The sequence below is a fragment of the Dermacentor andersoni genome, chromosome 6 (assembly GCF_023375885.2).
Source record: "Dermacentor andersoni chromosome 6, qqDerAnde1_hic_scaffold, whole genome shotgun sequence".
NCBI lineage: Eukaryota > Metazoa > Arthropoda > Arachnida > Ixodida > Ixodidae > Dermacentor > Dermacentor andersoni.
Window position 1 is genome coordinate 69378890 of NC_092819.1, and position 16122 is coordinate 69395011.

At 47.4% G+C, this 16122-nt stretch overlaps 2 protein-coding genes across 2 annotated transcripts in view; one reads left to right on the top strand and one right to left on the bottom strand.

The window, feature by feature from the left end:
• LOC126522171 (uncharacterized) overlaps positions 1–7266 on the bottom strand; it is a 60668-nt gene extending 53402 nt beyond the window's left edge. The window contains exon 1 of the mRNA XM_050170913.2: positions 7045–7266. Within this exon, the coding sequence (XP_050026870.2) occupies positions 7045–7164 (120 nt within the window). The 5' untranslated portion in view covers positions 7165–7266. The remainder of the gene's footprint in view (positions 1–7044) is intronic.
• Positions 1–16122, top strand: part of LOC129382439 (uncharacterized) — a 182380-nt gene that overhangs the window by 24922 nt on the left and 141336 nt on the right. The window lies entirely within an intron of this gene.

Consider the following 16122-nt stretch of genomic DNA (forward strand, 5'->3'; position numbering starts at 1 on the left):
CAGTTAGTTGTGGCGCTCTGGACGTCGTCTTCGTGTTCGATGGTGTGCTTGCACTCTTTGGACCCAGAACAAACAACATTTCTTCGCTGAGCAGCTGTCCGCGCAGGACATCGACCGCAGCTAGCAGGATGGTCACCGCCGCAATTTGCACACACAAAGTTGTCTTTACTTGCACACGTCTTAAATTCATGAACTCCCCCACAGCGCTTGCGCCTCTTTTCCCCGCGACAGTACTTAGCGATATGTCCGAAACGCTGACACTTAAAACAGCGTGGTGGTGTATCCACGTAGTTGACAAGCTCCTGTCTGGTGAAACCAAGGTTGATCTTCTCCGGGCGTTCAGAATTTGGAGCAAATGTGAGAACCACCGAGTTAGTGCGCCTTGACTCCCGTTCAGATGGCGAGGTTTGGACCCGACGGATGATTCTTCTTGCATGGAATACTCCCTGAGGTCTCAGGTAGGTGAGCAGCTCTTCATCCGAGTACCATTGAGGGACTCCTCTAACAATGCACGTGTTTTTAATATAACTGTGTGGGACACGGGCAGATATGACTATGCCACCGATATTCGTGGTCTCTAGAAGGACGTTGGCTTCTCCTTCTGTCTCTACATCTAAGAGCAATGCTCCCTGTGCTGTGAAGTGGCTCTTCACTGGTATTCCACCCAGAATCGTTTCAAGCTCAGAATACAGGACAATAGGGTTTACATGCCTTAAATCATCTCTTTCTGATGCTGCAGTGATTAACACTGGAATGCCCTCCGCGCTGTCTTTACGATGGCGCACGATTCGGAAACCACCCTCGTCCATGTCTAGGTCTGAAGGGTTCGCCACGTTGTCGTCCTCGATGATAGTTGACTCGTCTTCAGATTCACCAGTGTCTTGTCGCTTGTAGACAGGCTGGCTTGTACAAACCAGCTGGCGTTTCTGGCCCGGTGTCAGCCCTTGGGAGGTCATGGCGGGGTGCTCGTCGGTGCCAGCTTGGTTCCTTCTAGCACCTTGTGAGGCGGCGGCGGTCTCCGATAGGGAAGGTACCTTTTCGAGTCGACAGACGTCTTGAACCGTTCTCACCAGTAATATTACCAGAAAATAACGAAAATAACGATAAATATAGGCAGAGCTGCTCAGACAGGTTAGCAGCAGGTTCGTCGTCTTCTTCTTCCTCCGGGGTGTGAGCCACTCAACAGCTGCGTTATCAATGGGGCGGACACGTTTAGTTCGACATTGCATGAACAACATGAGTACGAGAAGCGCCGGAGAGAACAGCATCGAGAATGTAAACGGCGTTGGCGTGAAACGAACACCAGCGAAGAACGTGGCCGCGATGCTGAACGAAAACGACCATCTCGCCCGCTACTTCCAATTCCGAAACCAAGAAGTCCACGACCACGTATTTCAAGTTGAATTGAAAGGATGATACCACACCTGTGATGATCAACGGAGACATCAACGTGGACATTTTTGATCTAGAGACGAGATGGGTCATGCAATACATGTTGGAAGAGTTTGGTCTGCAGTGGTACTCTAACCCGATGATACCTACCATGCATAACCGGACGTGCATTGATTTGATTCTAGCCAGGAACCTCTCTATAGTTGCAGTCGAACCAGTGAGTGTATATCATAGTGTTCATGAAGCAATCGTGACTACGCCGACAAAATAAACAGTCTCAATCAAACATCAACCTCGCTCTATACTAAATCATCTGTTCAGACGCATCAGTTTCCATCATTATACACCCTAAACAAATGACAACCGTTCCACTCTGTGTAGATGGAATGGCAGCGAAAGCTGACGGCAGTCAAAGCTCTCAAACCAAAAGCAAAGGGCTTTCGCCGCCATTCCATCTTCATAGATTGGAATGGTTGTCATTTTTTTATCCCGCCCTTGCCGTAATGCTGTGTCTGCACCTCATAATAGGTACGTGTGTTTGGTTCACACTAAGGTCTCAACTGACTCTGCGCGGTGCAAAGCTGGCACACATTGCAGTGATCTTGCTACTGATGAATACACGTGACATCGCCGAATAAGCGCCGTCAATGTTTATTCAAGAACAGTATACTTACGAATTTGTTAACGGAAATGCGTACACCAGTCAATGAAGTCACTAAAGGCACGGCTTTATAAAAGCGTGAGTTGGCGCTGCAGCGCCGTCGTAATTCCGCTGCAGACGTCGACGAAAGGCCCTTCTCGATGTATTTTTCCACTCTGAAATTCGCTTAGCGCCTAGCTTGGAAAGTTGCAAAGGTGATTTCTTACAAAATTTCGAGTATATTTGTTTGAAATGTTATGGGAGAAAGAAGCCTTCGATATATTTGAAGGCCAAGGCACATCAGCGCTGGCGGCAATACCCTGTTTACTCCTTTTGCGGCGTTGTCATTGCGCTCCTACGCCGCAAAGTAGAAGAAAAAATTATTTATTGCGATTTTAATTCACAAGAAAGAAGCGTCGTAAATCCGCTCAAATCGACAGCATCAAGTTCGGTTAATGACGTCGCAAACACGACGCGAATTTTTCAGCGAGAATCACACAGCAATACCAGCAGCAGCAGTTAGCTGTCATGCTCGCCATCAGCTACGCGTTTTCAAACACAATTCTCAAGAAACCATAATATGAAGCAGGCTCTTGGAAGAAAGAAAGAAAGCTCCTAAATAAACACTCGCCTGTAATGATTCCGATAAGACAGCTTTATTTAAGCCCCTTTTAAATGAGGCAAGGTGAAAACTTCGTACTTAAATAGATGAACAGTTCTGTGTGAGACAACTAGCAACAGTTCAACATGTGTGTGTGACGGATAAAATTATTTACAAAAAGACGGCGAGGTCGGCCTGAGCTATAAATTTATCTGGCCTGTTGCTCTACATTGGGGAAAAAGAATGGGGAACAAAAGGGCAGATAAATGATGATGATGGTTTGAAGAGAAGGTGTGTATATACATGTTCACAACGTTGTGGCATCTCTAAAGCTGCGCGTCCAGCCCAGTGGCTTGTCAGAAGGCCAAAACGGCACTTGTTATCAGGCCCGCGCTGTTTGCATTAGGCGAAGGACCTAAAATAATCTCGCCTGATAGCGGCCTCTTATCGATGTTTGCGATGGAAGAGACGAGTTTCTGTCGTTCTTACGCATACGCAGGGCAAACGGAAGATATATGATCAAGTGTTTCTGGTACTACAGTATTCACAATTTGGGATAGCGTCACTGCAACCATTAAGGTGTCTATAACGCTGGGTGAATGCGACGCAAAGAAGAATCCTGTGCACATTGTTTTTTTTTGGCTTCTTTTAAGCTTGTGAGTCGCTCAGAATTTGCTTTCTGGGTCCCATTTATGCGCTCGCTTGTGTCGTCGATCTGGTTGGGTCCATTGCCCCAACGTACGGTTGCGTATCATGCAACAAAGTAAGCTATCTGTGTCTGTTCGTGAGAAAGGAATGCACATCTCAGAAGCATTATTCAGAGCAGTCTTTTGCTTCAGCGTCTGCCTGTTGGTTCCCTATCATGCCACAGTGTGAAGGTATCCACTGAAAGCTGATATTATGGCGATTTATATCTGCCTGGTCGAGATTCGCTGTAATTTCTATGGCCATTGAATGGAGGACACAGTCAATCACTTGAAGAGCTGGCACGGAATCGCAGAATATCGTGCACGCGCGAAGAGGAAGTCGAAGTGCTGAAAAACATGTATAGCATACCTGATTAAATCAAGCAGACTACATGACGATTTGTCATCGCCCCGATTCAAAGGGAATGCCATTAACTCATTCACATCATCGTCGATGTGTTTGGTAGCTGCTGCATTTCACTTTTCCGATTTCCGCACTTACCAAGCGTGACAACAACGTCTTCCTGCACGCCGCTCAGCAAGTGATGTGCATGATGATGATGACGATTTATTAGCATTCCCTCAGAAACGGGGCGGTGAGAAATCGTCGCCTAGCCTGCTTCAGTTACTCAAAGAAAATATCAATCCTTTTCCTTGTAGCGTTCTTCTATAGACCTCTTTAAACTGCTCTATCTGCCTTTCACCTTTGCCCATGCCTGTAATGGGCGTGGTCGTATCAGTCTCTTCCCTGCATTTTTTCCACCAATACCCTAAACATCTCTCGCGTATCTTGACTGCTAACCGGTTGATGCTTTCGCACACTTTAAATTCATGTGCTCATGGAAGTTGCACGTTGCGTACTGGTCTCGCTGGGTGAATCCCTTCGAATATCGTTAGGATGGGCTGAGTGGTCTCCGGATTTTTGCTGCATCATACACGTACCTCGTCTAATCGCGAATAGTTGCTCCAGTATGTTTTTGCCCTTAGGAAACCATTGCGAGCATCCAATTTCAGCGCTTCCGTTCCTGTTATCGTTGAGATTTTCCCTCCTAATTTCTTTTTTCGCATCATTGTGAATCTCCAAGCTATTTTTTGTTTCCGTTCTTAGCATCTAATTCGCAGTCTCTGTTTCGATCGCCTCTAGAACCTGTGAGACGTGCGGTCAGTGCGAAATGTGTTTGCGCAATAGTTTTTGTGACAAGAATACTTTTTGCATGGACAAGATTACTCTTACGTGTAGTGCGTCTACAGTGCGCATCCGCATATTGGACAACGTGTATATAGTATCTCATTGTACCATACCATAATCACCCACCACCTACCTTTCCCTGTATTTCCCACTTCCCCATTCCCCAGTGAGGAGTAGCAGGCTAGAGACATGCTCTCCAGGCCAACCTCTCCTCCTTTCTCTTCCTTAAAATCTCTCTCTCTCTCTCTCTCACCTTCATTTTGATTACTCCTGGTTGTCTATCTACACTTTCCATTACCCTGTACTTGGTTGCCAACTTTCTTGACTTTTTATTCCATTGCGTCTTCACGCTTTTTAAGTACAGATACTTGTGCACTTTAGCCGGTCATTTATTTTGATGCATGTTCATGAGTCTTTCTTCAAGACTAATTTTGTTATGTGCTTCTCTGACTTCAAACTAGGTCCAAGCCATGTCATCTTGCACTGCCTCATTTCTGATTGGGCCATAGAATCCCAAAACCTACCGGCCCATCGACCTTTGGTTAAATTTCACCCCCGATAATATATCCGATCTTAGGCCAAGAAGGACATTCGCGAACGTCAGCGCTGGCACTACGAATCTTCTGAAGGTTTCACACACGACCTGATATTTATTGTGGCCCCAAACTGCTCTACGATCATTGTGGCTGGATTCCACTTCCCCTTTATTTGCAGATTATCTTGGTGGGTGCTTGAGTAGGTCTCTCCTTCCTTTGTGTATACGCCGAGACATTGTATTGCTCGACTATGTGTATAAATTGATGTTGAAGTCTGCAGTCAGTTTGTAGCAGCAACGGGCGGCGAGAAGGCTGCGCCGCGAAGAGAATTCGATACACTCTATCCGCAGAAGCGTCGCCGTATGTTAACGAAACCAAGGGTCACCCGTGGTCCCATTTGGTCTTTTATTGCAATAGCAATTATATGAACACAATAGCCGCATTTCTAGCAACGGCGTCGCCTTCACCGCGACGTTCTGCATGAAATCCGAGGGCGATAACACCTTCGCCGCTCGCCCGCCGCTATATGTGGGAGTGAAAGCGTGCGAGGCGAGCCTACCAACGCGGCTCAATCTCGGCCGTGCCAAAGGGAGGAAAGCGGGAAGGAAGCACGCCTCCTTCCCTTTCGCGCGAGCCCGCAACGTTGCCAAGTAGCGGGGGGAGGGGAGGGGGCGGCGTTCTACTCCGGCGGCAACTGCATATGTGGCGGTGGCGCGCGGCTCCGCCGCCGTATCTTGAGGGCGATCTGCCATAGGAGCTGAATCCCGGTGTGCCGACGGCTCGTAGATTTGTGCGTGCTGTGTATTCTCGGCGCTTAGTTTGCGTTGAAGTGATATGCAGCGCAAAGGTCACTTCGCTCGCTGCGGTTGCCGCGCTCCCTCACGGCAATATTTTGACGGCGAGTGCTCGGGGTCATCGAGTGTGATGTGCTCATGTCTGCTGTGCGTGCTGACACCATGCTTGTTAGTTTAGTTAGCAAGCGAATGCTCACAAGTTGATGAGGCCGGTAAAAGTAGTATCATTGCTTCGTATGACTGTCTGCTAATTGGCTATCGCAATCGCTGCTTCACCTTTCGTGTGAAACTGCGACTCTTTTCTTTCTTTGGTCAGCGCTGTTTAAATGACTCACAATCGCTTTAAGTTCAGTAAATACGGCAGTTCACACCAAAAAGTAAAACGAAAAATAAAAAGCCCACCTGAGTCATATACGGAGAAGAATGAATGCAGCAGCAGTTATTTAAGATTACAGTTTGATAAATAAAATATACATGCACACGTATCCAGCAACTTCAGCCATTGCCGCTTCTTCCTTCCGATGAACTTCACCGCAATAAGCGAGCAAAATCTAAAGGGCAGGAAGTACTTTTTTGCAGTCTAGTTGTTTCATACCAAAATACGCTGTGCCCTTTCGTATCGCGTCTCTCCGTTCCGTAACTAACGGGGATTCTTAGGAATTTAACTAATGTGCAGCTGTTTTGAAGCGTGATCGTTCACAAGGTTGGCCAAATTTAAACAGCTTTCAGTAAGCTACGTCGAGATACTTAGGTCTGCTAATAACATTCTTTTTTGGGGGGAATTTAACTTCTCCACCCTGTTACAGCAGCGCTTTAAAACTGACAGAAACGCTGCTATAACCTGTAGCAGCGCGTTACACCCGACAAAAACACTGCTGTAACGCAGCGGCTCATTTATCTAGCAGCGATATAGGCAAATATACGAATAAAGGCTGAAGAGGGAGAAAAGGGAGCTCTTGTAAGAAGTGAATGTCGGCCCTGTGCTGGAAGAAGGCGGAAAGGGACTGAACGTCAATACAAGAGACATCACGGGAAACCCACGTAGAACGATGCGATGAAGTGGGCCATAACTCCCAGGGTCTGTCTCCTTCTTTTTGCTCGTCTTTGAGAGCCACAGCTATGAATATTGCCAGAGAGATACAGATGGAGAAATAGAGTGAACAGCGAGAGGCGACGATTGTGACTGACTAAGAAAAGAAATGTTACCGCAAAGGTGTCGGTTGCATCTTGATGTAGCTTGTTCGAGCCAGGAGGCGTTCCCAGCTTGGCGGTCACTATGATGGAGGTCCAAAAACCGATAAAGGACAAAGCCACGTAGTAGTGCATCGCTATTGTTCGAGAAACGCACCAATGTACCTTCTTCACTGAGCTGAGTTCTAAAATATCTTTGGTACGCCTGGGAAGCCAGCAGCACTTGCTAAACTTTATTTCTGATGACCCGCATCCTTATTAAATTGATCTGTGAAGTTGACAGACATTGAAAAAAATTGAGATTGAGCACCTCTACATTGTTCCGTCATGTGAACAGGTGACATGCTGCAAAAGGACATGGGATGTGATTGTTTTCGGCAGCGCTGTGCCATGCCATTCAGAGTGAATCATGAAAGTCAGACGGGTTTTGATATATATTTGAACAATATGTGATTTGTTTTGCGTCTCTCTGTGTGAGTTTGAATGTGTATGTGTGCTTCAATGCTGGTATGCCACACATAACGCTACACGCACTGTCTGGCCAAGGCAGTGGTATTGAAGGTTGCGCCAGCAAGGACGCTCCGTAAAAAGGTTTTCAAATAGGTTGTCAGCTCACTGAAAATTCAATTCGCTCATGATTGAAATGGCAGTTCAATTCCGTTTTAGTTTCATAGGAATTTTGCACGGAGAACTCGGTTTTGTCTCGTATTCATCAATGCTGCCTGAACAATGTTGAGTTTCTGAAGAGCAGGGGCTGCGGCGTCATGTGTCACTGTCGCTGCAGAACAAACGACTTCAGCGCCAAGGTGAAAGCGGTGGTTTTTCCCGAAAGCTCGGATTCACTCATTTGTATAGTTGAAAAAGCACTTTGCAAGGAGTTAGCTCGGATTTTGAAGATCCATATTTTTTTCTTTAAGAACATATCCAAGCATACACTTTCATGCCATCTTCTTGCAGAGTTCTCTGGGACTTTGTCATTAATAGCCGCTGCAGCGCGAACCTTACCTTAAGTACCACAGATTCCTGCATCGTTTTCCCACCTGAATCAGTATAATTTTCATTTCCGAATGAGGACGAACGATTCTCCCCTGCTGAATTTTTTGAAATTAAACACACAAGCACACCATACAAACGTACAATACGCAACACGTAATGCTAGCGTGTGCAAAGTGTCCGCAGAAACTGACAAGCAGTAAACATAACGGAAGACGTAGCAACGCAACGTTCAAGACCACACTGTTGCGTTCGTTTTAGTTAAGGGCTACGTATCACAGCCTCACGAAAAATTTGGAGCACGCTTAAGCTTCATTTGAAACAGAACAGGGCGGTTTTGACAGCAGGGAGAAACGACACGGACGAGCGCTCGCCCATGTCGTTTCGTGTCCGTGTCCGTCCCTGCTGTCCCCGTCAAAACCGCGCTGTTCTGTTTCAAATATGGCTTACCAACTCACCCAAACGTCCGGCTTAAGCTTCGCCATTAAGAGTGGAATGCGATAGCATTCGTATTGGCCTCGAGCTCCACCACTGGAAAAGCTGGCGCCACCGTCGGCGTGACGTGCTATTAGGGATCACGTGGACATAGCGACCACGTCGGCTGCTTCGAGAGCGCCGAAGCGAGCTGAAAACGACAGTTTAAATTCCCTCGTACGCTGCGGTCCTCATTTAGTGGCGAGATTTTCCCGCTTCAAGTGTCTCCTTTACAACGCTTGAAAGCACTAGAATAGGTAGTGGCTGTCTTTGAAGGCGCGCAACATGGTAGGCTACTGCTCGGTGCCGCAGTGCCGGACATGCGCAACGGAGCCCGGTGTCAGCCTTATTCACACATAGCCGAAGGACAAGAAGCTGCGTGAAGCTTGGCTCGCGAAACATAAAACCGGCAAACAGTCATCGGCTACAACTCGGGTATACAGAAAGCACAGACGCGAGGAAGATTTCTGCTACGGCGCCGGGTCTACGATGTTCGGAAAACGCGCGCTGAGACGCTCGCCGAGTCCGCTGCCCGACTAATGTCATGACGGTTTGGTCTATGAACTTGTCGATGCTATAGATACTGGCAAGTTCACTGTAATGGAAAGGGAGCGGTAAGACGCACATTAAAAAAGGCATGGTATATGGTCATGTTTGTACGTGTTATGAATGAATGCACTGGATTACAAAAAAGAAGCAGCGGGAATCGCACGCTGAGAACACCGATAAACATGCAATGCGACGCAACTAGAGAAATAATATGGAAACGTCCAAGAATTTAGAAGAAAAAGAAAGATTGAATCGCCGCGACGGCACATCACAGTCCCCGTAGGCGTCGAAGTCTCTACAATGGAATTATTTTGAACAGCTCTGATAGCGCCCAGGCAACAATGGTTGCTTGTATACTGTCAAATGCCCATATTCTGCGGCCTAAAGCTCATGGCACGGTGCGAAAACGCGCTCACAGCGAAAGCAAAACATTGTGCGTGGACATGCATGCAGACGCGCAGTCGGTCTCTGCGAACCCGTGCGATCGCTGCATTGAGGCTTCATTCTGTTATGCCCCATTTGGCTATGCAGACAGCCCACTCGTTATTTTACATAGTTTACTCTCAGCGTTTGGCTACCTTTCACGCAAGAAGCCGGTTCGGGAGACTCCATCGCGCCGACCGCGCGCAGTGGCGTTCACTGTACGTATTCGGTAAAGAGATAGCGTCTGTAAACGATTCTGTGCTTTTAGTTTGCCCAATATTATTGTTTAGACAGTAAAAAACTTCTCTCGCTTCGAAAGTACTTACAGAAATGTCCGGGAGAGCTCGCACGTGGTGTTTTCAGTGAGCGCTGACAGGAAAACCTATGAGGAGCGCACCGCGTGATCCCTCATACTACGCCAGCGAGGCGCTTCCGATAGATGGCGACTCCGTAACTCCTCGCCACCAATATCTCTCACTGCGTCTCACGCTTCCCGGCAACTGCAGCGTATTTAACCGTAATGTTTACCGGGAAAAGCTCGCGGCGAACGCTATGCATGAAGGCGGGCTTTGTGGTAGAGACGCGGCCTCCTGCTTGGGCCGCGCTGCGGTGGAGGTGTGCGCCATCTGGAAATGTTTCGAGGAAGCGGACGCGCATCTCCGTGGACTCTGAGATATTTACGCACCGGCGGGCGGAAACGGCGGACGCTGCCTCCGGTCTATGCATTGTAGAACGCTGGAAAAAGGGTTTGTTTGAGTTTTCTCGTAACAGAATTATATTTTCTCGTATATTGAAATTACAATCCAAGAGCTTTACAATCTTTTCACGAATTTTAGCTTGAGAAATGCAATTAGTTCCGTCAATTTCTTGCATCACATGAAAGGCCTGGGTATGTGTGGTTCAAAAATATTTTTGTCCAAACGACGTCCGACGCTGACACGGAATTTTCTTCGACATAGGCTCGTTAACGCTGTCGCGTTAGAAGGCCGGGAGCGGTACGAGGCACGAACGTCCGCGAAGGTAGCACAGGAGATGTGGAATATCTCAGTAGATTGCCTGACCTGTGCTAACAGCTCCGAACATGGTACGTCGGTTGTATGGCTTAGGTAAAGAGGCTCATTGGTTGTGGACTTCGAGCGGCTAATGAGGCGGTAAAACAGAAGCAAGGGTCCCAGCACGAGCTCTGAACCCGTGCCTAGCGCTGAGGATAATGTTAGGCCAGCGTTCGTCGTCTTCACTACAGTTACCTTCGAGAACGAAAAGGAGCAATCCTAGCTACTGATGAGCGGGTCGTAGTACGTCGTCAGGTGCTGCAGATAGAGAATATCGCGTTCCCGATGGAGCAGGTCTGAAGACGGCGTAACGGGTTCGATGACGTAGTTGACGGGAGATGTGCACTCGGATATACAATAAGAGCCTTCGTACTTGAGGAGTAGTTTCCAAGAGAGACCAGTTGCGTTGGCAGGAACTGACAGCCAAAGAAGCGTGCCAGGAAGTGGGCGCCTCGGTGCTGTCGGCGCGGCTGCTCATCTCGCCCTCCTGGTCAGTTAAAGTCAAGGCCCATGCTAGTTCGCGACTCTTTGCAACTTGTCTCGTAGCTGCAGAAACGTGCGCACACTAGGATGTATCAGACCGGTACGGTAGAATTGTGTCGATAGTGTGCGACGGATAGCGGGCGTACAATAAGAAAAAGGAACAAAAACCAGTGGTGCTCTGGGTCGCGGTGTCGTATGAGTAAGCGACAAAACGTAGAATCAGGTCCCAATTTTGGTGGTCAGAGGCGACATACATCGCAAGCATGTCGCCAAGCGGACAATTGAAACTTTCAGTAAGCCCGTTACTTTGAGGGTCGTACGCAGTAGTTGCACGATGAACAACGCGGCACTGATTGAGGATGACCTCAACGAATTCCAACAAAAAAGGCGCGGCCGCGATCACTGAGCAGTTCGGACTATGGCGGAGAATAAGCTGCAAGTTCTGCTGCTGTCGACGTGCTATTGTGATAGTATTTATATTTCAAGAAGACCGCGCCCGATAGAACGACCACTGCTTCGGTAGAGCTGTTGGAAATGGTGGCACCGTCCGTGTACATGTGCACGTGGACGACTCGTTTAGGAGAAGCAGAGACAAACTGCTGCAGGGCTAGCGGTGAGAAATGTGCCTTCTTAGCAATCCCAAGAAGTCAGAGAGAGCGTAACCTTTATTTTCAAATATCTGAGATTCGAGTCCGGCTTCCTTTTAGTGGGTCTGGGAACCCGCCGCGGATGCGGTTCCGAGACTTTGTCTTGAAGCGGATTCCTCGGCTCGCTGGACGGCTGAGAGTTGTGCTGTCAGGTTCGAGCTGAGCTGTGCGGTCTTTTAGCTCGAGCGGGAGCTGGCAAGGGAAGAGACGGAGGAGTCGACACTGCCCGACTTGTTTGTTAAGTCCTGACACTCCCATAAAATGCGAGTAAGTGTGGCAACCTCGCCACACGATGTGCATCTGTTTGTAGTGTACATGTCTGGATACATAGGGTGCATGAATCTGGGGTTTCTGTAAGAATCCCTTTGTAATTGCCTGAAGTGGACCGCTTGCGTTCTGCCTAACCTAGCATAAAGGAATGGGTATACGCGTCTTTGTAACTGGTAGTGTGTCGTGATATTGTGGAACCTTGTCATACGATCCTCGCACGCGCAGACGTTTGCAGTACATCGCGGGGGCTCTTCCTCCGATGATGCTGGTTGAGTGAGGCCTCGAGCAACGCGGTAAGCCGCTTCGTTGGGGGTGCTCAATCCTGTGTGTGCCGGGATCTATAGTAATTACCATCGCTTATCGAAGTCGGCATCTCCATGGTGTACGGGATGCCGCTAGAGTATGTGATACGCTTCTTGCTAGATGCGCCGATTTTCAAAATTGCGAATTGCCGTTTGCGAATCGCAGATCACGTATGTAGCTTTGGTTTGTGTGAGGGCCAGTGCTATGGCTGCTTCCTCTGCCGCTTCGGCATGTGCCGTCTTCACGGTTACACTCGTGAGCTGGTTGCTTCGGTGGCTAGTAACTGCCGCCAAGAAACTCTTCCTGTCTCGATAACGGGCTGCGTCGGTGAAGACCGCCTCCTTGTTGTTGGAGTAACTTTTGTTCATGTGTTGTGCCGTGGCTTTACGTCTCCCCGTTTGCTGTTGGGGGTGCATGTTGCGAGGCAATGGGGGTAGGTATAGCTTCTCGCGTATGGTTCTTGGAATTTCTACTTTGATGCTGTGCTGCTTGTAGTATGTGATGCCGAGCTTTTCGAGCACGTGCCTGCCTGGGCGGGTCTTGGATAGGCGCTCGAGTTGGGATACTTGTTGCGCCTCCACGAGTTAAGAACTCAGAGGCACACGTGAATTTGCCGGATACACTACAATGCCAATACTGGACGTTTTGCAGGTTTGAAGCCCGATGGTATCGACTCACGGTGTCTCGTCACAATACCACCAAATGTCGCCTGTAGTTTTCACCCTGGCAAATCTGCAAAACGGTGGGATGGTAGCTATGAAAGATGTCGAATGTGCGCCTTTAGCGTCTCAAAGACGTAATGAGGAGTGATCCGATGCTCCTGTGCAATGGCCATCATTGCACCTGCAGAGGAACACCTCGGGATGCCAAGACTTGTCCGAAGTACTTGGGCTTGTACGCTGTGTAGTGCAAGGAGATTAGTTTTGCATGTCATAGACAACATTTGAAGATTGCATCGAAGAAATCCGAATAACACTGCCATGTATAGCTGTAAGATGGAGCCAGTGGTGGGTAGAAACGAAGATACATGTATCTTAGATACTATTTTAGATACTCTTTGAGTATCTTGTATGTGTATCATGATACGTCTGAGAAGACATGTAACAGTATCTGTATTTCCGATATATGAAAGAATGTATCGTGCGTCTTAAGATAAAAGATATTGATATCGCAACACCCTGCGAAACTATAAACGTTAGCTGAACTTTGCGTCTCGTGATGATACTGCTATCACTAAACCAGCTGAATAAAACTAAAGGCGGCGACATTCTTTTATCCTTCCGCTATAGTCCTTCAGCGACGGCAGGCGAATGGCTGTACGCCTCTCTACTGGTGAAGCAGAGCCACGTGGTGGTGCTCACACCGTGTATACAAAAAGCACGAACATCTGCGCGCAGCCAACCTTTTCTTCATTCTTTGCTTTTAGTGTCGTGGGTGCCATGACACTTGCTCGTAGTCACCATGCTTTGCAATCTACACCAGTGCCTGTGGCATCAATATGTTGCTAACGAACGCATTACGCCGGCAGATAAGTAGAATATGAAATGTAATTGAAGATTTATGTGCTCTCTGCATACACGATGTGGCTCAAAGAAATGTCGCTACCAGCGTTGTTCCTGCTATATGCCTTTCCAGTGATCCAGTATTGCGCAAACGGGAACACGCTTACAGACAAGGTATTGCGGTAATTGCGCCATCATGCCGAGGCTTACTGAAGCTCTTGTAATTAGATGGCGATCCGCTAGATGGTTGGCACGCACAGCAACGGCTCCCATCAATGCAAAAGCGACGAGCAAGAATCTCTGACAGCGCAGCGTATAAGAAACATTCATGTAAACCAGGTAAAACAACCCCAATAATATGTTTCGGAGCGAAAATATTATACTTTGAGCAAAAAAAAGCTAAAATTTTGAAATACTAATAGACTGAAAGACATTTAATTCAAATGAAACAAGGCTGGTCACAGTTAGGAAATTTATTGCAGTAGAACACGTTGTGGGGCTAGTTGGTTCATAGCTTTCAAAAGATGAAGCACCAACAGAGGCAGCCCACTAAGAAAGAACAATGACAGGGCAAGGCACTACTTGCAACTGTTTATTGAGGTCAAGAGACGCTCAATATATAGGCATCGGGAGAGATTGAAGCAAAAAGAGGGAGCACTGTACATGTGACAGTGCACGCGCGAGAACACAGAAGATGTATATTAAGGGAATCACAAGATTAACCAAAATCTACATGCTTGCTTATTTTCATCCCCGCTGGCCTTGCAATCAAGTGGCATGTTTGAGCCATAACCGTTTTTCAGTGAAAGCGTTATGCTCCCGCCGGCGTTCATTATTGCATCGACCAGTTTGGCCGATATACTCTTTCCCACACTTCAGCAGTATGCAGTATACGACCCCTTCTTCACACGTCACAGAAGGGCTTTTATGTTTGGTAGAACAGTACTTAGAGTCATCAGATCCAGTCAAGCGGCACAAAGTAGCAAGTTTCCGGGGCGCGGAAAAAACCCACAGAAAATTTGTATTTCATGGCTACGCTTAAGATTAGGCGCCGCTTTGTGAGAATACGGTATCACCACTGGTATAGCTTTGTTTTCTAATGTTTTAGCTTATTGAATGCTTCATTTTCTTTCTTTTTCACCGTTTTCAACAACGCCCCCGAAACTGCGCTCAAAACCAAGCAAGGAAATACAGCCTTTCTTAACTTCAAAATCTGTTTGTCAAAGCTTTCGTGTGCCTTATGACAACATTATTTTTTAAAGGCGGATTCATGGTACATAGAGGCAATCGCACGTTTAACAGTCTTGGGGTGTGTCGACTCATACGGCAATTTCCAAGAAATCACCAAGCAAGCATTTCTCTGCATACGCATTTGCTGCTGTATTAAGTAACTCTATATTAACCAACGTGTATCGAAGATTCTTAAGATACAAATGAAAAGTATAGTATCGGATACAGCGATTGCGGTTGTATCTTGTATCTGTATCTGAAATACTTGTTGCCCTAGTATCTTGTATCTTATCTCGATACAATTGCAAAGTATCTTTGCCCAGGCGTGCATGGAGCGTACTAATGGTCCCCACGATTTTCCAGCTATGAATTTAAAGATATTCTCAACAGAAACGAGTTTTTTTCTTCATGTAGGAGACATGGGGACTTCAGGTGAGGTTACGATCCACAGTAACGCCGAAGATCCTGTGACTGGTTCTCGGTGCCTACTGGATAGAAAGACATCGGCTTTCGTGTAAATGCCAATAGTCAACATTTTTCTGTACACATTGTCTGACCTCGTCAGCGGAGGTATGACGCTGTCAGGGTGCCGCTTTCTGTATTCTGGCGCACACTTGTGGACGAGTCACGCCGGATGCCCAGATGCAAATATCATCGGCGTAGAGTGACATTAGCCGCATTTGGTAGTGTATCGGTGAGCCCGGCTTGAACGAGATTGAAAATACTCGGCCTCAGCACTTCACCTTGTGGGACACCATGACTACTAATATATTCATTTGTCGAGTCATCTTCTGTAAGAGCAAGCACCGCTCTCCTTGAGAGATAGCTCCTAATCTATCTAAAGACATGGCCTCAAAGTTCTGTAGCCCTAAGTGCTTGGAGAGTGTCTTTGTGGGCCACGTTGACGCAGGCACCTTTTGCGTCTAAGAAGAGTGCCACAAAGAGACGTTTCATAGCTTTTTGTTGCAGCACGGAGGTCATAAGTTCAATGACGCTATCAATTGAAGAGTGCCCACGTCAAAAACCGCCCATAGCATCAGGCGAGATGTTATACTATTCAAGGTACCATTCCATACGTGTCAGCAATATCCTCTTCATGACCTTACCGATGCAACTAGCAAGTGCGATCGGTCGGTATGATGCCACGTCCAGCGGAGGTTTTCCAGG